Source organism: Oncorhynchus kisutch, linkage group LG3 (genome assembly GCF_002021735.2).
Source record: "Oncorhynchus kisutch isolate 150728-3 linkage group LG3, Okis_V2, whole genome shotgun sequence".
Taxonomy (NCBI): domain Eukaryota; kingdom Metazoa; phylum Chordata; class Actinopteri; order Salmoniformes; family Salmonidae; genus Oncorhynchus; species Oncorhynchus kisutch.
In genome coordinates, this window is record NC_034176.2 from 46,274,003 (window position 1) to 46,294,547 (window position 20,545).

The window sequence follows — 20,545 nt, forward strand, 5'->3', positions numbered from 1 at the left end:
TACACGGCCTTAACCAACAATGCAGTTCAAGAAATAGAGTTAATAAAATATTTACTAAATAAACTAAAGTAAAAAAATAAACATCATTAACACAGTAAAATTACATAACAATAACGAGGCTATATACAGGGGCTACCAGTACAGAGTCAGTGTGCGGGAGAACAAGTTAGTCGAGGTAGTTTGTACGTGTAGGTTGGGGTAAAGTGACTAGATAATAAACAGTGAGTTGCAGCTGTGTAAAAACAAAGGGGGGGGGGGTCAGTCAATGTAAATAGTCCGGGTGGCCATTTTTTATTAATTGTTCAGCAGTCTTATAGCTCGGGGGTAGAGGCTGTTAAGAGGCCTTTTGGACCTAGACTTGGCGCTCTGGTACAGTTTGCCATGCGGTAGCAGAGAGAAAAGTCTTGTGACTTGTGTGACTGGAGTCTTTGACAATTTTTTAGGGCCTTCCTCTGACACTGCCTAGTATATAGGTTCTGGATGGCAGGAAACTTGGCCTCTGATGTATTGGGCCGTACGCACTACCCTCTGTACCTCCTTACGGTCGGATGCTTAGCAGTTTCCATATCAGGCAGTGATGCAACTGGTCAGGATTCTCTCAACAGTACAGCTGTAGAACTTTTTGAGGATCTGAGGACCCATGACAAACCTTTTCAGTCTCCTGAGGGGGAAAAGGTGTTGTCGTGCCCTCTTCACGAGTGTCTTGGTGTGTTTGGACCATGATAGTTGGTTTGGTGATGTGCACACCAAGGAACTTGAAATTCTTGACATGCTCCACTACAGCCCTGTCGATGTTAAGGGGGGCCTGTTCGTTTTCCTGTAGTCCACGATCAGCTCCTTTGTCCTGGTACCACAGTGCCAGGTCTCTGACCTCCCTATAGGCAGTCTCATCATTGTTGGTGGTCAGACCTACCACTGTTGTGTCGTCAGCAAACGTAATGATGGTGTTGGAGTCGTGCTTGGCCACGCAGCCCTGATGGGCCCCTGTGTTGAGGATCAGCGGGGCAGATGTGTTGTTGCCTATCCTTACCACCTGGGGGTGGCCTGTAAGGAAGTCCAGGATCCAGTTGTAGAGGGAGGTGTTTAGTCCCAGGGTCCTTAGCTTAGTGATGAGCTTTGTGGGCACTATGGTGTTGAACGCTAAGCTGAGAGAGAGAGAGAGAGAGAGAGATCACACAGGACAAGACAGGAGAAGTACTCCAGATATAACAGACTGACCCTAGCCCCCCCAACACATAAACTACTGCAGCATAAATACTGGAGGCTGAGACAGGAGGGGTCAGGAGACACTGTGGCCCCATTCAATGATACCCCCAGGGCCAAACAGGCAGGATATAACCCCACCCACCTTGCCAAAGCACAGCCCCCACACCACTAGAGGGATATCTTCAACCACCAACTTAACATCCTGAGACAAGGCCGAGTATAGCCCACAAAGATATCAGCCACGGCACAACCCAAGGGTGGGCGCCAACCCAGATAGGAAGATCACGTCAGTGACGTGACGCACACCTCCTAGGGACGGCATGGAAGAGCACCAGTGACTCAGCCCCCGTAATAGGGTTAGAGGCAGAGAATCCCAGTGGAGAGAGGGGATCCGGCCAGGCAGAGACAGCAAGGGCGGTTCGTTGCTCCAGAGCCTTTCCGTTCACCTTCACACTCCTGGGCCAGACTACACTCAATCATATGACCCACTGAAGAGATTAGTCTTCAGTATGTATGTATGTATGTATGTCTAGGACATACATCCCGCTAGGGGAACGTTTGGCCGGAAATTGCCTGATATGTAATTATTAAAAGTAGGGGGGTAGCCTTAATTAAAGGTTGAGACCGATTCTCCGTCTCTCACATGGGTAGGCAGACCATTCCATAAACATGGAGCTCTATAGGAGAAAGCCCTGCCTCTAGCTGTTTGCTTCGAAATTCTAGGGACAATTAGGAGGCCTGCGTCTTGTGACCGTAGCGTATGTGTAGTTATGTACGGCAGGACCAAATCGGAAAGATAGGTAGGAGCAAGGTCATGTAATGCTTTGTAGGTTAGGAGTAAAACCTTGAAATCAGCCCTTGCCTTAACAGGAAGCCAGCGTAGGGAGGCTAGCACTGGAGTAATACGATCACATTTTTTGGTTCTAGTCATGGATTCTAGCAGCCGTATTTAGCACTAACTGAAGTTTATTTAGTGCTTTATCTGGGTAGCCCGGAAAGTAGAGCATTGCAGTAGTCTAACCTAGAAGTAACAAAAGCATGGATACATTTTTCTGCATCATTTTTGGACAGAAAGTTTCTGATTTTTGCAATGTTACGTAGATGGAAAAAAGCAGTCCTTGAAACAGTCTTGATATGTTCGTCAAAAGAGAGATCAGGGTCCAGAGTAACGTCATGGTCCTTCACAGTTTTATTTGAGACGACTGTACAACCATCAAGATTAATTGTCAGATTCAACAGAAGATCTCTTTTTTTCTTGGGACCTAGAACAAGCATCTCTCTTTTGTCCGAGTTTAAAAGTAGAAAGTTTGCAGCCATCCACTTCCTTATGTCTGAAACACAGGCTTCTAGCGAGGGCAATTTGGGGCTTCACCATGCTTCAATGAAATGTACAGCTGTGTGTCATCTGTAAAGCTGTGTGTCATCTGCATAGCACTGAAAGTTAACATTATGTTTTCGAATGATATCCCCAAGAGGTGAAAACAATAGGGGTCCTAAAACGGAACCTTGGGGAACACCGAAATTTACGGTTGATTTGTCAGAGGACGAACCATTCACAGAGACAAACTGATATCTCCCTGACAGATAAGATCTAAACCAGGCCAGAACTTGTCCAACCAATTTGGGTTTCCAATCTCTCTAAAAGAATGTGGTGATCAATGGTATCAAAAGCAGCACTAAGGTCTAGGAGCACGAGGACAGATGCAGAGCCTCGGTCTGACGCCATTAAAAGGTCATTTACCAGCTTCACAAGTGCAGTCTCAGTGCTATGATGGGGTCTAAAACCAGACTGAAGCATTTCATATACATTGTTTGTCTTCAGGAAGGCAGTGAGTTGCTGCGCAACTGCTTTTTCTAACATTTTTGAGAGGAATGGAAGATTCGATATAGGCCTATTAGTTTTTAAAATATTTTCTGGGTCAAGGTTTGTTTTTTTCAAGAGAGGCGTTATTACTGCCACTTTTAGTGAGTTTGGTACACATCCGGTGGATAGAGAGCCATTTATTATGTTCAACATAAGAGGGCCAATCACAGGAAGCAGCTCTTTCAGTAGTTTAGTTGGAATAGGGTCCACTATTCAGCTTGAAGGTTTAGAGGCCATGATTATTTTCATCATTGTGTCAAGAGATATAGTACTAAAACACTTGAGTGTCTCTCTTGATCCTAGGTCCTGGCAGAGTTGTGCAGACTCAGAACAACTGAGCTTTGGAGGAATACCCAGATTTAAAGAGGAGTCTGTAATTTTCTTTCTAAATAATCATGATCTTTCCTCAAAGAAGTTCATGGATGTATTACTGCTGAAGTGAAAGCCATCCTCTCTTGGGGAATGCTGCTGCAACACAGCAATGAACAGCATTCTCACATAGGTGTTCCTTTTGTCCAGGTGGGAAAGTGCAGTGTGGAGTGCGATTAAATTGTGTCATCTGTGGATCTGTTGAGCCTTATGCGAATTGGTGTGGGTCTAGGGTTTCCTGGATGATGGTGTTGATGTGAGCTATGGCCACCGACATGAGTGCTACTGGGCGTTATTCATTTAGGCAGGTTACCTTCACATTCTTGGGCACATGGACTATGGTGGTCTGCTCGAAACGTGGTTATTACAGACTCGGTCAGGGAGAGATTGAAAGTGTAAGTGAAGACACTCTGCACATGCTCGCAGTACATGACCTGGTAATCCGTTTGGCCCCGCAGCCTTGTGAATGTTGACCTGTTTAAAGGTCTTGCTCACATCGGCTACGTAGAGCGTGATCACACAGTCGTCCGGAACTGATGGTGCTCTCATGCAATGCTTCATTGTTGCTTGCCTCGAAGCGAGTATAAAATACCTTTATCTTGACTGGTAGACTCGCGGCACTGGGCAGCTCGCGGCTGGGTTTCCCTTTGTATTCCATAATAGTTTGCAAGCCCTGCCACATCCGAAAAGAGTAGTAGGATTCAATCTTAGTCAGTATTGATGCTTTGCTTATTCGATGAGGGCATAGTGGGATTTCTTATAAGCGTCCGGATTATTGTGCCACTCCTTGAATGCGGCAGCTCTAGCCTTTAGCTCCATGTGGATGTTGCCTGTAAAAATGGCTTCTGGTTGGGATATGTACGTATGGTCACTGTGGGGACGACGTCGTCAATGCAGTTTTTGATGAAGCCGGTGACTGAGGTGGTATACTCCTCAATGCCATTGGATGAATCACGGAACATATTCCAGTCTCTGCTAGCAAAACAGTCCTGTAGCATAGCATCCGCATCTGACCACTTCCGTATTGAGCGAGTCAAATCAAATCCAATTTTATTAGTCACATGCTCTGAATACAACAGGTGTTCACCTTACAGTGAAATGCTTGCTTACGAGCCCTTAACCAGCAATACAGTAAACAAAAAAAGAAGTAAGAATAAGAAATAAAACTAACAAGTAATTAAATAGCAGAGTCACTGCTTTAGTTTTTACTTGTAAGCAGGAATCAGGATAGAATTATGGTCAGATTTGCCAAATGGAGGGCGAGGGAGAGCTTTGTATGCTTCTCTGTGGGTGGAGTAAAGGTGGTCTATTGTTTTTTTTTCTGGAGTTGTACATGTGACATGCTGGTAGAAATGAGGTTAAACAGATTTTTATTTTATTTCACCTTTTATTTAACCAGGTAGGCCAGTTGAGAACAAGTTCTCATTTACAACTGCGACCTGGCCAAGATAGAGAAAGCAGTGCGACACAAACAACACAGAGTTACACATGGAATAAACAAACGTACAGTCAATAACACAATAGCAAAAGTCTATATACATTGTGTGCAAATGTTGTAAGATTAGGGAGGTAAGGCAATAAATAGGCCATAGTGGTGAAATAATTACAATTTAGCAATTAAACACTGGAGTGATAGATGTGCAGAAGATGAATGTGCAAGATACTGGGATGCAAAGGAGCAAAACATTTAAAATAACAATATGGGAATTAGGTAGTTGGGTGGGCTATTTATCAATGGGCTGTGTGCAGGTGCAATGATCAGTAGGCTGCTATGACGGGCGGGCGGGTGCGGGCAGCGATCGGTTGAAAAGCATGCATTTTGTTTTGCTTGCATTTAAGAGCAGTTGGAGGCCACGGAAGGAGGGTTGTATATGGCATTGAAGCTCAGCTGGAGGTTTGTTAACACAGTGTCCAAAGAAGGGCCAGAAGAATACAGAATGGTGTCATCTGTATAGAGGTGGATCAGAGAATCACCAGCAGCAAGAGCGACATCATTGATGTATACAGAGAATAGAGTCGGCCCGAGATTTGAACCCTGTGGCACCCCTATAGAGACTGCTAGAGGTCCTGACAACAGGCCCTCCGATTTGACACACTGAACTCTATCTGAGAAGTAGTTGGTGAACCAGGCGAGGCAGTCATTTGAGAAACCAAGGCTGTTGAGTCTGTTGATAAGAATGCGGTGATTGACGGATTCGAAAGCCTTGGCTAGGTCGATGTTTGGGAACTTGCTAGTGCCTTGGTGGAAGAGTGGGGTAACATCTCACAGCAAGAACTAGCAAATCTGGTGCAGTCCATGAGGAGGAGATGCACTGCAGTAATTAATGCAGCTGATGGCCACACCAGATGCTGACTGTTAATTTTGATTGTGACCCTCCCCCCCCCTTTGTTCAGAGACACATTATTCCTATTCTGTTAGTCACATGTCTGTGGAACTTATTCAGTTTATGTCTCAGTTGCTGAATTCTTGTTTTGTTCATACAAATATTTACACATGTTATGTTTGCTGAAAGTAATTGCAGTTGACAGTGAGAGGACGTTTCTTTTTTTGCTGAGTTTATAATATAGTCCGAAATAATACTGCATTATGTAACTATCTATTTTTTCCCCCCATCACTACTAACTGTTTTGTTCTCGGTCCACAGAGCTCAGGAATGGAGGAGACTGTTTGGGAGCAGTACACTGTGAACCTACAGAGGGTGAGTTGAACTCTCTTTCTCTGTCTATAGACTGCATTCTGGAAATATTCACACCCCTTTACTTTTTCACAAAAAAATGTATGTTACAGCCTCATTCTAAAATGTATTACAAAAAAAAGTTCTCATCAATCTACACACAATACCCCATAATGACAAAGCGAAAACACCTTATTTACGTAAGTATTTAAATCCTTTGCTATGAGATTTGAAATTGAGCTCAGGTGCATCCTGTTTCCATTGATCATGCTTGATGTTTCTTCAACTTGATTGGAGTCCACTTGTGGTAAATTCAATTGATTGGACATGATTTGGAAAGGCACACACCTGTCTATTTAAGGTCCCACAGTTGACAGTGCATGTCAGAGCAAAAACCAAGCCATGAGGTTGAAGGAATTGTCCGTAGAGCTCCGAAACAGGATTGTGTTGAGGCACAGATCTGGGGAAGGTACCAACCAATTTCTGCAGCATTGAATGTTCCCACAAACACAGTGGCCTTCATCATTCTTAAACGGAAGAAGTTTGGAACCACCAAGACTCTTCCGAGAGCTGGCCGCCCAGCCAAACTGAGCAATAAGGGGAGAAGGGCCTTGGTCAGGGAGGTGACCAATGGTCAAGCCGATGGTCACTCTGACAGAGCTCCAGAGTTCCTTTGTGGAGATGGGAGAAACTTCCAGAAGGACAACCATCTCTGCAGCACTCCACGAATCAGGCCTTTATGATAGAGTGGCCAGACTGAAGCCACTCCTCAGTAAAAGGCACATGACAGTCCACTTGGAGTTTGCAAAAAGGCACCTAAAGGACACTCAGACCATGAGAAATATGATTCTCTGGTCTGATGAAACCAATATTGAACTCTTTGGCCTGAATGCCAACTGTCACGTCTGGGGGAAACCAGGCACCATCCCTACAGTGAAGCATGGTGGTGGCATTATCATGCTGTGTGGATGCTTTTCAGTGGCAGGGACTGGGAAACTGATAATGATCGAGGTATAGATGAACGGAGCAAAGTACAGAGAGATCCTTGATGAAAACCTACTCCAGAGTGCTCATGACCTCAGACTGGGGCCAAGGTTTACCTTCCAACAGGACAATGATCCAAACCACACAGCCAAGACAACGCACGAGTGGCTTCGGGACAAGTCTCTGAATGTCCTTGAGTGGCCCAGCCAGAGCCCGGACTTGAACCTGATCGAACATCTCTAGAGAGACCTGAAAATAGCTGTGTAGCGACGCTCCCCATCCAACTTGACAGAGCTTGACAATATGCAGAAAAGATTGGGAAAATTCCCTAAATACAGGTGTACCAAGCTTGCAGCTTCATACCCAAGAAGACTTGAGGCTGTAATTGCTGCCAATTTCAACAAAGTACTGACTAATGCGATATTTCCGATTTTTGCAAACATTTCTAAACCTATTTTTGCTTTGTCGTTTTGGGGTATTGTGTGTAGATTGATGAGGTGAAAAAATGTAATCCATTTTAGAATAAGGCTGTAACATAACAAAAGTCAAGGGGTCTGAATACTTTCCGAATGCTCTATATAATTCTCTGTCTCTCTCGTGTGTGTGTGTGTGTGTGTGTGTGTGTGTGTGTGTGTGTGTGTGTGTGTGTGTGTGTGTGTGTGTGTGCGCGCGCGTGTGCGTGCGCGTGTGAGTGAGAGACTACAAAGGGGTAGTTAACCTGTGACTTTTACATGTACTGGCCCTGGATTTCTCCTATGGTCTCTCCCCAGCGGAGGGGAGAGTATATTCACAGTATAGTGTGTGTGTGTGGTGTTTTGCCTTTGCCATCAGCAAAGGACCATAGCAGGTGAGTTTATTCCATTTGAAACCAGGACAAAAAAAATTTCATTAAATGTAATCAAAGAATTGTCCTTTGAAAGAAGGTTTGTTGACATATTTGACATTTGTATTTGTATCTGAAAGCGTAGTTGATAATAATGAATCTAGGTTGGCATATTTATGACATGTTGGCCTTACCCAATGAACAGTCAAAATCATGTTTTCATGAAATTGGATGATATTTGAAGGAAACCAGATCAAAGTATGATGACCAAAGTATGAAAAATGACTGTTGCTTCTACATTGACATAGTTTTATCATAAAGTTACTGGTCCCCTCCCCCATGTTAAACACTTGGATTCATTATTAAGGGGACACCGTGACATCACCTTAACTCAAATTTTAATAGACCAATATTCTAGCAACCTTTCAGTTTCTGGCCCAATGCTCTACCTGTAACGGCGTTCTTCGTTTGTCGAAAGAGAGTCGGACCGAAATGCAGCGTGGTGGTTACTCATGTCTTTAATGAAGAAAAAGTGACGATACATGAAATAACTAATAAATACAAAAACAACAAACGGAACGTGAAACCTAATACAGCCTATCTGGTGAACACTACACAAAGACAGGAACAATCACCCACGAAATACAAAGTGAAACTCAGGCTACCTAAATACGGTTCCCAATCAGAGATAACAAGAATCACCTGACTCTGATCGAGAACCGCCTCAGGCAGCCAAGCCTACACTCGACACACCCCTAATCAACCACAATCCCAATGCCTACAAAAAAAAACAATACGACAACACAATACGTAAACCCATGTCACACCCTGGCCTGACCAAAATATATAACGAAAACACAAAACACAATGACCAAGGCGTGACACTACCCACTAGGCTACCTGCCGCCCTATATTCCCTATATAGTAGTGCACTACTATAGTAAATGGGGTGCCATTTGGGAAGCAGCCTGTTTGTTGTTGATCTGATAAGGTTGATTAAACGTTGATCCTATCTACTACAGTCAGTGAGCACAGAGACATCCTCTCCTCTGGGGATACTGTGTCTGACTGGAGGCTTCAGTAAAGGGAGTTGAGAGATGCACATACACGCATGCATGCACGCATGCGTATTTCTTGCACACACACACACGGTGAGAGCTTATGCTTATTTATTTTATCTTGTGTCGTTTACCATTTGTACATTGTTAAAACACTGTATATATATATATATATATATATATATATATATATATATATATATATATATATATATATATATATATAATATGACATTTGTAATGTCTTTATTGTTTTGAAACTTCTGTATGTGTAATGTTTACTGTTAATTGTATTGTTTATTTCACTTTATATATTATCTACCTCACTTGCTTTGGCAATGTTAACACATGTTTCCCATGCCAATAAAGCCCTTGAATTTAATTGAATTTAATTTAATTGAGAGCTAGGGCTGGGCGGTATATACCGTATTTGACTCTATACACCGGTATTTATGCACGGACCGGTTTGGGTTTTTACTTTCTCTGTGCAGCTTTCCACACAGACCTAGTCCCACCCCGCCACTCAAGGAGCGCATTTGTTGTTGCTTGACCAATCACACTTTCACTTCCAACAATGCTGATGAGAACGATGTTGTTTCCACTTAATATAAATCCACAAGCATTCTATAATTACAATATTAGTTTGTGTTTCTTACATCTGCAAACAGCTAGTTTGTATTTTCTTAGCAAGTTAAGCTAAATCGTGTTAGCTGGCTAGCTAACTAGCTAATAAAAGTACTGAGTTGGAGCAAACGTAGCTAGCTAATACAGCCTGATACCAGTACTGGTAAATACATTTTTTTACGTTCATGTATGAATATTGAACCATATCAATATGAATAATATTTTGCAAATGTTTTAATATACTATATTATAAACTCAGCAAAGAAAGAAACTTCCTCTCACTGTCAACTGTGTTAATTTTCAGCAAACTTAACATTTGTATGAACATAATAAGATTCAACAAATGAGACAGACATGTGACTAACCGAAATGGAATAATGTGTCCCTGAACAAAGGGGGGGTCAAAATCAAAAGTAACAGTCAGTATCTGGTGTGGCCACCAGCTGCATTAAGTACCCCAGTGCATCTCCTCCTCATTGACTGCACCAGATTTGCCAGTTCTTGCTGTGAGATGTTACCCCACTCTTCCACCAAGGCACCTGCAAGTTCCCGGACATTTCTGGGGAGACTGGCCCTAGCCCTCACCCTCCGATCCAACAGGTCCCAGATGTGCTCAATGGGATTGAGATCCGGGCTCTTCGCCGGCCATGGCAGAACACTGACATTCCTGTCTTGCAGGAAATCACGCACAGAACAAGCAGTATGGCTGGTGGCATTGTCATGCTGGAGGGTCATGTCAGGATGAGCCTGCACAACAAGCTGAGACCGATGATGCTGTGACACACCGCCACAGACCATGACGGACCCTTCACTTCCAAATCGATCCCGCTCCAGAGTACAGGCCTCGGTGTAACGCTCATTCCGTCTACGATAAACACGAATCCGACCATCATCTTTGGTGAGACAAAACCGCGATTCGTCAGTGAAGAGCACTTTTTGCCAGTCCTGTCTGGTCCAGCGACGGTGAATTTGTGCCCATAGGCGACTTTGTTGCCGGTGATGTCTGGTGAGGACCTGCCTTACAACAGGCCTGCAAGCCTTCAGTCCAGCCTCTCTCAGCCTATTGCGAACAGTCTTGAGCACTGATGGAGGGATTGTGCGTTCCTGGTGTAACTCAGGCAGTTGTTGCTGCCATCCTGTATCTGTCCCGCAGGTGTGATGTTTAGATGTACCGATCCTTTTCAGGTGTTGTTACACGTGGTCTGCGAGGACGATCAGCTGTCCGTCCTGTCTCCCTGCAGCGCTGTCTTTGGCGTCTCACAGTAGGGACATTGCAATTTATTGCCCTGGCCACATCTGCAGTCCTCCTGTCTCCTTGCAGCATGCCTAAGGCACGTTCACGCAGATGGGCATCTTTCTTTTTGTGTTTTTCAGAGTCAGTAGAAAGGCCTTTTTAGTGTCCTAAGTTTTCTAACTGACCTTAATTGCGTACCGTCTGTAAGCTGTTCGTTTCTTAATGACCGTTAAGATCTGTGAAGTTATGTTTATTTTTACGAATTATCTATGAAAGACAGGGAAAAGGGACCTTTTTTGCTGAGTTTATTTGCCACACTAAGGAGGTAAGTGTTGTTAGGGGAAACCACATCTCTGACTAAAACCCTGCTCTCCATATCCCCCATTACTGTGTGTGTGTGTGTGTGTGTGTGTGTGTGTGTGTGTGTGTGTGTGTGTGTGTGTGTGTGTGTGTGTGTGTGTGTGTGTGTGTGTGTGTGTGTGTGTGTGTGTGTGTTACTACTCCTACAATGCATCTTCCTTTAGACGGACAGGACATGTCTTGCTTCCCCTTTGATGGCCAAGAGCTCCAAGGTTGACCTGCTTTCTCTATCTTTCAATCCCTCTCTCACGTTCATGCTCTCTCGCTTTCACTCTCTCTCTTTCTCTATTCCTCTCTCTTTCTCTACCCCTCTCTCTTTTGGTGGGAGATTTGTCATGTCTACTACTTGGACGTGACTGTTTTCTTGCTAGAGCGAGTGTGTGCGATTGTTTTCTATCCGTCTTGCACTGCTCTCCTGGTCTCTTTCCTTCTCTCCCCCACTCTCCCTCCTCTATGTCCCTCTAAACCTGTGGGTTGTGATACATGTGTCATTCAGGGCAGAGAATGTTAGAGCCAAATTGGAAACGCAAGCTGTCTGCTCCCCCCTCCTCCCTCGCCTCACCAACCGATCTCCTCCCATCTTTCCCATCTATGTGGTTGTCGTCAACCCTTCAACCCAGCCAATGTTACCATGCTCTCTCTACCTGTCTGTCTGTCTGTCTCTGTCTGTCTGTCTGTGTCTGTCTGTCTGTCTGTCTCTGTCTATCTGTCTGTCTCTGTCTGTCTGTCTGTGTCTCTGTCTGTCTCTACCTGTCTGTCTCTGTCTGTCTCTGTCTGTCTGTCTCTGTCTCTGTCTGTCTGTCTGTCTGTCTGTCTGTCTGTCTGTCTGTCTGTCTGTCTGTCTGTCTGTCTGTCTCTGTCTGTCTCTGTCTGTCTCTGTCTGTCTCTGTCTGTCTCTGTCTGTCTCTGTCTGTCTCTGTCTGTCTGTCTGTCTGTCTGTCTGTCTGTCTGTCTGTCTGTCTGTCTGTCTGTCTGTCTGTCTGTCTCTACCTGTCTGTCTGTCTGTCTGTCTGTCTGTCTGTCTGTCTGTCTGTCTGTCTGTCTGTCTGTCTGTCTGTCTGTCTGTCTGTCTCTGTCTGTCTGTCTGTCTGTCTGTCTGTCTGTCTGTCTGTCTGTCTGTCTGTCTCTACCTGTCTGTCTGTCTGTCTGTCTCTGTCTGTCTGTCTCTGTCTGTCTCTGTCTGTCTGTCTCTGTCTCTGTCTGTCTGTCTGTCTGTCTGTCTGTCTGTCTGTCTGTCTGTCTGTCTGTCTGTCTGTCTGTCTCTGTCTGTCTGTCTCTGTCTGTCTCTGTCTGTCTGTCTCTGTCTCTGTCTGTCTGTCTGTCTGTCTGTCTGTCTGTCTGTCTGTCTGTCTGTCTGTCTGTCTGTCTCTGTCTGTCTCTGTCTGTCTCTGTCTGTCTCTGTCTGTCTGTCTGTCTGTCTGTCTGTCTGTCTGTCTGTCTGTCTGTCTCTACCTGTCTGTCTGTCTGTCTGTCTGTCTGTCTGTCTGTCTGTCTGTCTGTCTGTCTGTCTGTCTGTCTGTCTGTCTGTCTGTCTGTCTGTCTGTCTGTCTGTCTGTCTGTCTGTCTGTCTGTCTGTCTGTCTGTCTGTCTGTCTGTCTGTCTGTCTCTACCTGTCTGTCTGTCTGTCTGTCTCTGTCTGTCTGTCTCTGTCTGTCTGTCTGTCTCTGTCTGTCTGTCTGTCTGTCTGTCTGTCTGTCTGTCTGTCTGTCTGTCTGTCTGTCTGTCTGTCTGTCTGTCTGTCTGTCTGTCTGTCTGTCTGTCTGTCTGTCTGTCTGTCTGTCTCTGTCTGTCTGTCTGTCTCTGTCTGTCTGTCTGTCTGTCTGTCTGTCTGTCTGTCTGTCTGTCTACTCTCTCATTCAATTTCAACCCATTTGTTTGTCTGACCTCCCAATCCGATTCCCCTGTCCAATTTCAACCCTATATCTTTCCATTGCCCAACCCCCAGCTTAATTGTCTGTCTGTCTCTGTCCCTCACTCTCTCTCTCTTTCTCTCTCTCTGTCTCTCCTCTGTCTCTCTGTCCCTCGCTCTCTCTCTGTTTCTCTGTCCCTCTCTCTGTCTCTCCTCTCTCTCTCTCTCTCTCTCTCTCTCTCTCTCTCTGTCTCTCTGTCCCTCTCTCTCTCCGTCCCTCTCTCTGTCTCTCTCTCTCTCTCTCTCTCTGTCTCTCTGTCCCTCTCTCTCTCTGTCTCTCTCTCTCTCTCTCTCTCTCTCTCTCTCTCTCTCTGTCTCTCTGTCTCTCTCTCTTTGTCTCTCTATGTCTATGTATCCTGCATGCAGGACTCCAAGATGGGGTTTGGTATTGCTGTGTCGGGGGGGCGGGACAACCCCAACGTGGAGAATGGCGAGATGTCAATCATCGTGTCAGATGTCTTGCAGGGAGGACCAGCTGATGGACTACTGTTGTACGTTACACTGCTTTTTTTCTCCAAATCAGTACAGATGAAAGAAAGGAAGGACACAATGAGAGGAAGCCATTTTAGACTATTGAGGTGCGCTCCTAGAACCCTTTCATTTGAGGTTTTGGGTGAACTGTGTGTTGTGTTTGTTGTTTCCCTCCCCAGTGAAAATGACCGTGTGATCCAAGTCAACTCCATCCTCATGGACAACGTGCCTCATTCCTTCGCTGTGCAGCAGCTACGCAAATGTGGGAAGACCGCCAAGATAGTGAGTATCACTGTAGTTAGTTAGTTAGATTGCAGGAAGGAAGCCAACTGAAGAAGGTTGGCAACAATGGCCAATTGTTCAAGAGATTTGTGTTCTTCCATTGGCAATTAGATGGATCATATAATATTAATATTAATATAGGCCAGACTTATTCATATTAGATAGATTTTCATAGCAATGATATAATGGTTGACCAGACTTGACCAGAGATGATTTGGCCCAGCAGTTAAAAAAAGTTAACCAGACAAGTTCAGCTAGTTCTAGCAATGTGACAGTGGAGCACCATACAGACAGCCACAGTACTGCCGAGCAAGGTGTTTTACACTCCAATGAGCTGAGCTCATTCTTTCCAGGTGATGCTCCTTTAACACTGCACAGCCAAAAATAATCGTACTAACCTTACTGTCATGGCCTCTGCTCCTGCCCCGTCTCTGCTCCTGCCCCGCCTCTGCTCCAGCCTCGGTGTGTGTGTCTCACGGGTGTTTTGTTTTACGTGTTAACTAATGCGATCCTTTCGATCAAAATGCTGCAGTCTAGTGTTCAGCCTCTAACTGTGTGTTTGTGTGTCCCAGACGGTGAAGAGACCTCGGAAGGTGGCTCTCCACTCCCTGAAACACCCTCCCTCCCCTGGTGCCGAGAGTCGAGACTTCGGTTCCACCCGCTACTATGATGCCGATGACAACCAGAGCGACGGGGGCTGGCATCGTGGCAATGGTGGTCCTGGTTACAACCGTGAGCCTCGGGACCTCACCCCCGACAACAAGAGCTACCTGGACCCCAACTACGGCAACCGGGGGAGAAGCCGGGGGAGGAGCAAAGAGAGGGCGTCGCCAAGCCCAGAGCTTCACCACGACAACAGCAGTGGGCGGGCCTTGGACCGGGAGCCTCCCAGTCCAGAGAGGCCACAGTATTCACGGGAACGCAGCCGGGGGAGGAGCATGGACCGGGAGAGACGAGGGGGAGGAGGAAGTCCAGGTGGGAGGAGCTACAGCCGGGGAGACAGCTACGAGCGAGGAGGGGGGAGGTACGGGGATGGGGGAGGTACCGGGGGGAGGATGGTGAAGAGTAAAAGTAGAGACAACCTCCGTGAGCCGCCCCGTTCGCCCTCTCCTGACCTCCCCCGAGGAGGAGCTAGAGACCTGGAGCCCCTGGAGAAACCTGTTAACGTCCTGCTGGTCAAGAACAGACCCAACGAAGGTGAGACGCTGTGATCAATGATTTTTTAATTGGCGAGATTAGCCAATTTAGGCATGACATACCAGCAACAGGCGCTGACACTGCACATCCAAGTATATCTAACCAAATAATGAAAGACAAGCATTGTAATTTTGAATTCCGTAAAGTGAGTGTGGAAGAGATATAAAAGAATATCAACAATGACAAGCCACCAGTGTCTGACAACTTGTATGGAAAATTACTGAGGATAATAGCGGACGATATTGCCACTTACATAAATTACTGATGATTGGCTGAGAGAAATTGATAATAAGATTGTTTTGTTTTGTTAGACTTCATTGCGACTTTTGACATTAATGATCAGTAGTCTGCTGCTGGAAAAACGTGTGTTATGGCTTTATACCCCCTGCTATATTGTGAATAAAGAGTTACCTGTCTAACAGAACACAGAGGGTGTTCTTTATTGGAAGCCTCTCCAACATAATCTAGGTAGAATCAGGAATTCACAAGGGCAGCTGTCTAGGCCCTTTACTTTTTCAGTCTTACTAACGACATGCCACAAGCTTTTAGTAAAGCCGGTGTGTCTAAGTATGTGGATGCCTCAACACTATACACGTCAGCTACTACAGCGACTGAAATGACCGCAACACTTAACAAAGTGTTGCAGTTAGTTTCAGAATGGGTGGCAAGGAATAAGTTAGTCCTAAGTATTTCAGAAACTAAAAGCATTGTATTTGGGACAAATCATTCACTAAACCCTAAACCTCAATTAAATATTGTAATAAAATTGTATAAATATTGTAATAATGTGGAAATGTAACAAGTTGAGGTGACTGTCATGGCCAAAATATATTCAAACAACAGTAGCTAAGATGGGGAGAAGTCTGTCCATAATAAAGCACTGCTCTACCTTCTTAACAACACTGTCAGCAAGGCAGGTCCTACAGGCCCTAGTTTTGTTGCACCTGGACTACTGTTCAGTTGTGTGGTCAGGTGCCACAAAAATGGCTCAGAACAGGGCAGCATGGCTGGCCCTTGGATGTACACAGAGAGCTATCATTAATAATATGCATGTCAATCTCTCCTGGCTCAAAGTGGAGGAGAGATGAATCACTACTTGTATTTATGAGAGGTATCCACATATTGAATGCAGCGAACTGTCTATTTGAACTACTGGCACACAGCTCGGACACCCATCCATACCCCACAAGACATGCCGCCAGAGGTTTCTTCACAGTCCCCAAGTCCAGAACAGACTATAGATAGAACACAGTACTACATAGAACCATGACTACATGGAACTCTATTCCACATCAAGTAACTAGATTTTAAAAAACAGATAAAAATACACCTTACGGAACAGTGGGGACTGTGAAGCAACACAAACATAGACACAGACACATGCATACACACACGATAACATACGCATTTACACACACGTACAAATAGATTTTAGGTTGTAGATATGTGGTAGTGGAGTAGGGGCCTGAGGGCACACAGTGTTTTGTGAAATCTGTTGTGAATGTATTGTAATGTTTTTAAAATTGTCTTAATTTTGCTGGACCCCAGGAAGAGTAGCCTGCTGCCTTGGCAGGATCTAATGGGGAACCATAATAAATACAATTACAAATCATGTCTGGTCCTTTACAATAAGTGGTCGCCCTTAAGAAGGGATGTTGTGCACAGGAAAGAGGGAGCTTATAAATGACTGAGTCCCAAATGGCACCCTATTGCCTACTGTGTATAGTGTATAGTGCAACACATTTGACCAGGGCACATTTGGGACACAGAAAATATTTACTGCTTTGATTTGGAAAGGTCCGTTTTTATTTGTGCTGTAAGGTTGCAAGGTCAGAGGTGAACGTGGTTTTAAGGTCAGGCTGTGTATATTCGTTCTCTGGTTGCCGCAGCTAAGTGTGTGTGTGTGTGTGTGTGTTTATGTGTTTCTAGAGTATGGTCTGCGTCTGGGCAGTCAGATATTCATCAAGGAGATGACCAGTACAGGACTGGCTGCCAAGGACGGAAACCTACAGGAGGGAGACATTATCCTCAAGGTAATATACCACACACACACACACACACACTTAATATCTTTTTCTCTCCTTTACACACACATACACTCTCAATGTAAGTTCAATCGGTCGTCGTTGGCATGGCTACAAAGAAGGATGCTGCCAAAGAGGAACATTTTAAATCCTCTCTCCCACCAAACTGTCAAATCACTACTCATCTAACACTCATTTACACTAATCTCATTTCTCCTTCTCTCTCTCTCCTGTCCTTGCCTCTCCCATCTCGCTCCTCTTCTCCCTCGCTCCAGATCAATGGGACAGTAACAGAGAACCTGTCTCTGAACGATGCAGGGAAACTCATAGAGAAGTCTAGAGGAAAACTCCAACTGGTCGTCCAGAGAGACCGCCGCCAGATCCTCATCCGTATCCCGCCCCTCGTAGACTCCGACTCCGAACCTGATGGTGAGTGGCTAACTGGGGATTACGGACACCTGTCCTGACCAATAGCAGTGCAGTATTCAGAATGTAGAGGATGACAGACACATGTCCTGACCAATAGCAAAGCAGTATTCACAGAGTGTAGTGGGCTTTGAGTGGTTTGGATTGCCTGTAGAAGTTGCAGAGGGCTACAGTGCGTGTTAGTGTTCTTTGCTCCCCTGCACTTACAGATCATTGATCACTCTACTGTATAGTGTTGCCACGTCTAATTTGCAACACTATAGAGTGATCATGAAAACCAGCACCATTCTTTGGCTCAAAACTGGGTCTTTCACAAGTATAAATAGGTCAAATCACTTCAGTTGATGTAGTAGTGTACATTACATTTGCAGGTTAAAAAGGTCAATTAGGAAACGTATTACATCTGATACTGATCAGTTTAGGATTTAGGTGAAGATATCGAAGTTTGCTCAGGTTTGATTTCAATAGAAAACGATATTCAAAAGTATCCAATGGCATTATTTCAACATTCCTCCAGAGTAGACAGCCACCAACTCAGGCCACGGCCCTGTTGCAGTAAAAATATCTGGCATTCAACGGGTTAAAAATACAAATGGGACACGAAATTGGAAAGTGTCACGTTTCTGCTTGCAGCTGCCATATCGCACACACACAGAGGTTATAGAGTCCATTCTTAGTTGACTTAATGTTCTTAATGTACAGACAGGACATAGTGACCTAAAGTGGGTCATTACTAGCCTAAGTATGCTATTTAAGGGTAAACATTTTGGACGTTTACTCTCATACTAGGAAGTTAAACAGACCATGAATATAAAGTATTGACAACAAAAATAAATTTCCTCAATCGTAACCTACAAAAGAGAAATTATTTTTTGTCTTCTCTCTTCCAGATAAAATGTCATTCTTTTAGATGAAGGACCACCCAAGAGAGTCACATCAGTAATGTTTGCATTGGTTGCCTTTAAACTGTAAAAATGAACTCTGCCAACCACTACACTACTGCAAGTTGTAAAGCTTTTACACTTTGCACTTCCTTTTTTGCTATTAAACTTTAACTTTTTAATATTTTCCTAAAAACCAATAAAATATTTTAATCACTATCTATTTTGCACTGTGTGATTTATTAAGGACAGTAGGTTGAATAATGCCAATGGAACAAATATCACTTTTTTTTTTTACTGTACATTTAGTACAAATATTTTACTGTGGTTTTAGTTGTACTTAAAAGTTCACGGAGTACAAGCTTTGTACCACTTTAAGTGATTGTTTTATTCTATCTATAGCTTGGATACATATTTGAGCGTATTCTGTCATTAGTAAAAACATGCAACAACTTAGAAGGGGTAAAAACATAGCTACATTTCAATTCCAAATCATGTCTTGTACAGTATAAGTGGGTACGATTACCGCATCATTATAATCATTGTAACAACATATTAATATTCTTCTTTCAGTATTAACAGGAGTTGAACACTAGGATTTTAGTGAATAATTGTCAGTATTTTAACCCATAGTTTAACATACAACATTACCATTTCATACAAAGTATTATTTTCATTTTCAGGGCTAATCATTAACATTACAGACATGGTATCCTCCTGTCATTGTGACGGTATGTGTGATAAACTGATCTCAGGCCAGCCTATGAAAACAAACCTGATTTCCGTGCCTGTCTCCTGTCACGGCAAACCAGCTCTGATAGGCAGATTACCAGGAAGTAGTGGGTGGTTGAAGGCAGGGAATAGGAGGGCAGTTGAGGATTTGGATAGAGAACAGAGAAGAACATGATCACTGGCTGACCCACTTACTGCCTGCATCCTTACTGCCTTGTCTCCTCATAAACCATTAGTTTTGGATGAGGTCTTTCAGTAAATTCCTTATTCCACTATTATCTAGAAACCCCTCCACATAAACTAAACATCCCGACGCCACTACTTTCTCACCCCACCCCTCCATATAATCCAGTTGAGATTGTCGGGATGGGATGGGATGGGGAGGGGTCCTGGAGGACCTGTGCCTCTGAGACCGTAATCTCAACCCTTACTCTAAAGTACCCTGCGTGCTTTCCCTCCGGAGTTAAAACCTTCCGATGGTGGATTTTATCGGCCTGTTATTTCTCTTTTAGCTTGGTTTGTTTATATCTCTCTTTCCTCCCATGCCAAAGTCCTAGCCGCCCAGCCTGTGCCCCTGCCAGTGCCTCTGCCAGTACTCTGATTAAAGAGGGGGGAGAGAGAAGAGGGAAAGCAGAGAGGGGAGGGGGCAGCGCACACAGTACAAAAACAGACCACTCTGTTCAGTACATATTAACAAACAGACCCTCAATCTAACAAACAGACCCTCCACTACACAACTGAGGGTATACGCAGGTACAGTGTACACCATATAACCACTTTTTTTGTGGGCATTGCGTATACTCACTTCTTAATCCCTGTGCTGCTAATCAAAGTATTGTAGTGGAGATATACACTGTATCAATTAATATGACTGATAGAACCAATCAGAATGTTTAGCTTAAAATGTTGATCAACTTTTATTTATGTTTTAAGCATGCAAATGTTTCTGTACATGTGAATTTCTGACTCGGTTGATAGTCTCATATATCTATTTCAATAATAGGCCAACTATTAAACATTTGCACAGTACTGCTTGGGTTGGCCTGACTGTGAAAGACCAATATGAGATTGATCATTTTAGGACATTCGGTTGTCACTGTTTTAAAAATGTTCACACAAGGCATTTGGGAAATTTTGGGCAAAATTTGAGCATACCCACTTCTCCAGGCACCACTTCATCACTGCACACACACATGCACACCGGCTAAACCAACCAACCAATCAACTAGCTGTGTTCATTTTTACCTGTTTGTGGCTTTCATGTTTCGATGTTTCAATCCACCCGTCAATAAGCCCGCCTGTGACTGTATGCGTGGCTCTCCTGCTGGAAATATACCATCTGCTGTTATGAGAGGCATGTCTGTCTGTTCAGCAGTCTGTCAGTCTGTCTGTCTACCTCGGTGTCTGTATGTCTGCCTATCTGTCT

The 20,545-nt window shown here is 44.3% G+C and overlaps 1 protein-coding gene across 5 annotated transcripts in view; it reads left to right on the forward strand.

Moving 5' to 3' along the window:
• Positions 1 to 20,545, forward strand: part of LOC109883845 (tight junction protein ZO-2) — a 117,807-nt gene that overhangs the window by 76,641 nt on the left and 20,621 nt on the right. For all 5 annotated transcript variants that reach the window (XM_031807251.1, XM_031807246.1, XM_031807238.1 and 2 more), the window contains exons 2-7: positions 6,085 to 6,138; positions 13,473 to 13,597; positions 13,757 to 13,859; positions 14,432 to 15,056; positions 16,986 to 17,089; positions 17,356 to 17,509. In XM_031807251.1, coding sequence (XP_031663111.1) covers positions 6,094 to 6,138; positions 13,473 to 13,597; positions 13,757 to 13,859; positions 14,432 to 15,056; positions 16,986 to 17,089; positions 17,356 to 17,509 — 1,156 coding nt within the window. In that variant the 5' untranslated portion in view covers positions 6,085 to 6,093. The remainder of the gene's footprint in view (positions 1 to 6,084; positions 6,139 to 13,472; positions 13,598 to 13,756; positions 13,860 to 14,431; positions 15,057 to 16,985; positions 17,090 to 17,355; positions 17,510 to 20,545) is intronic.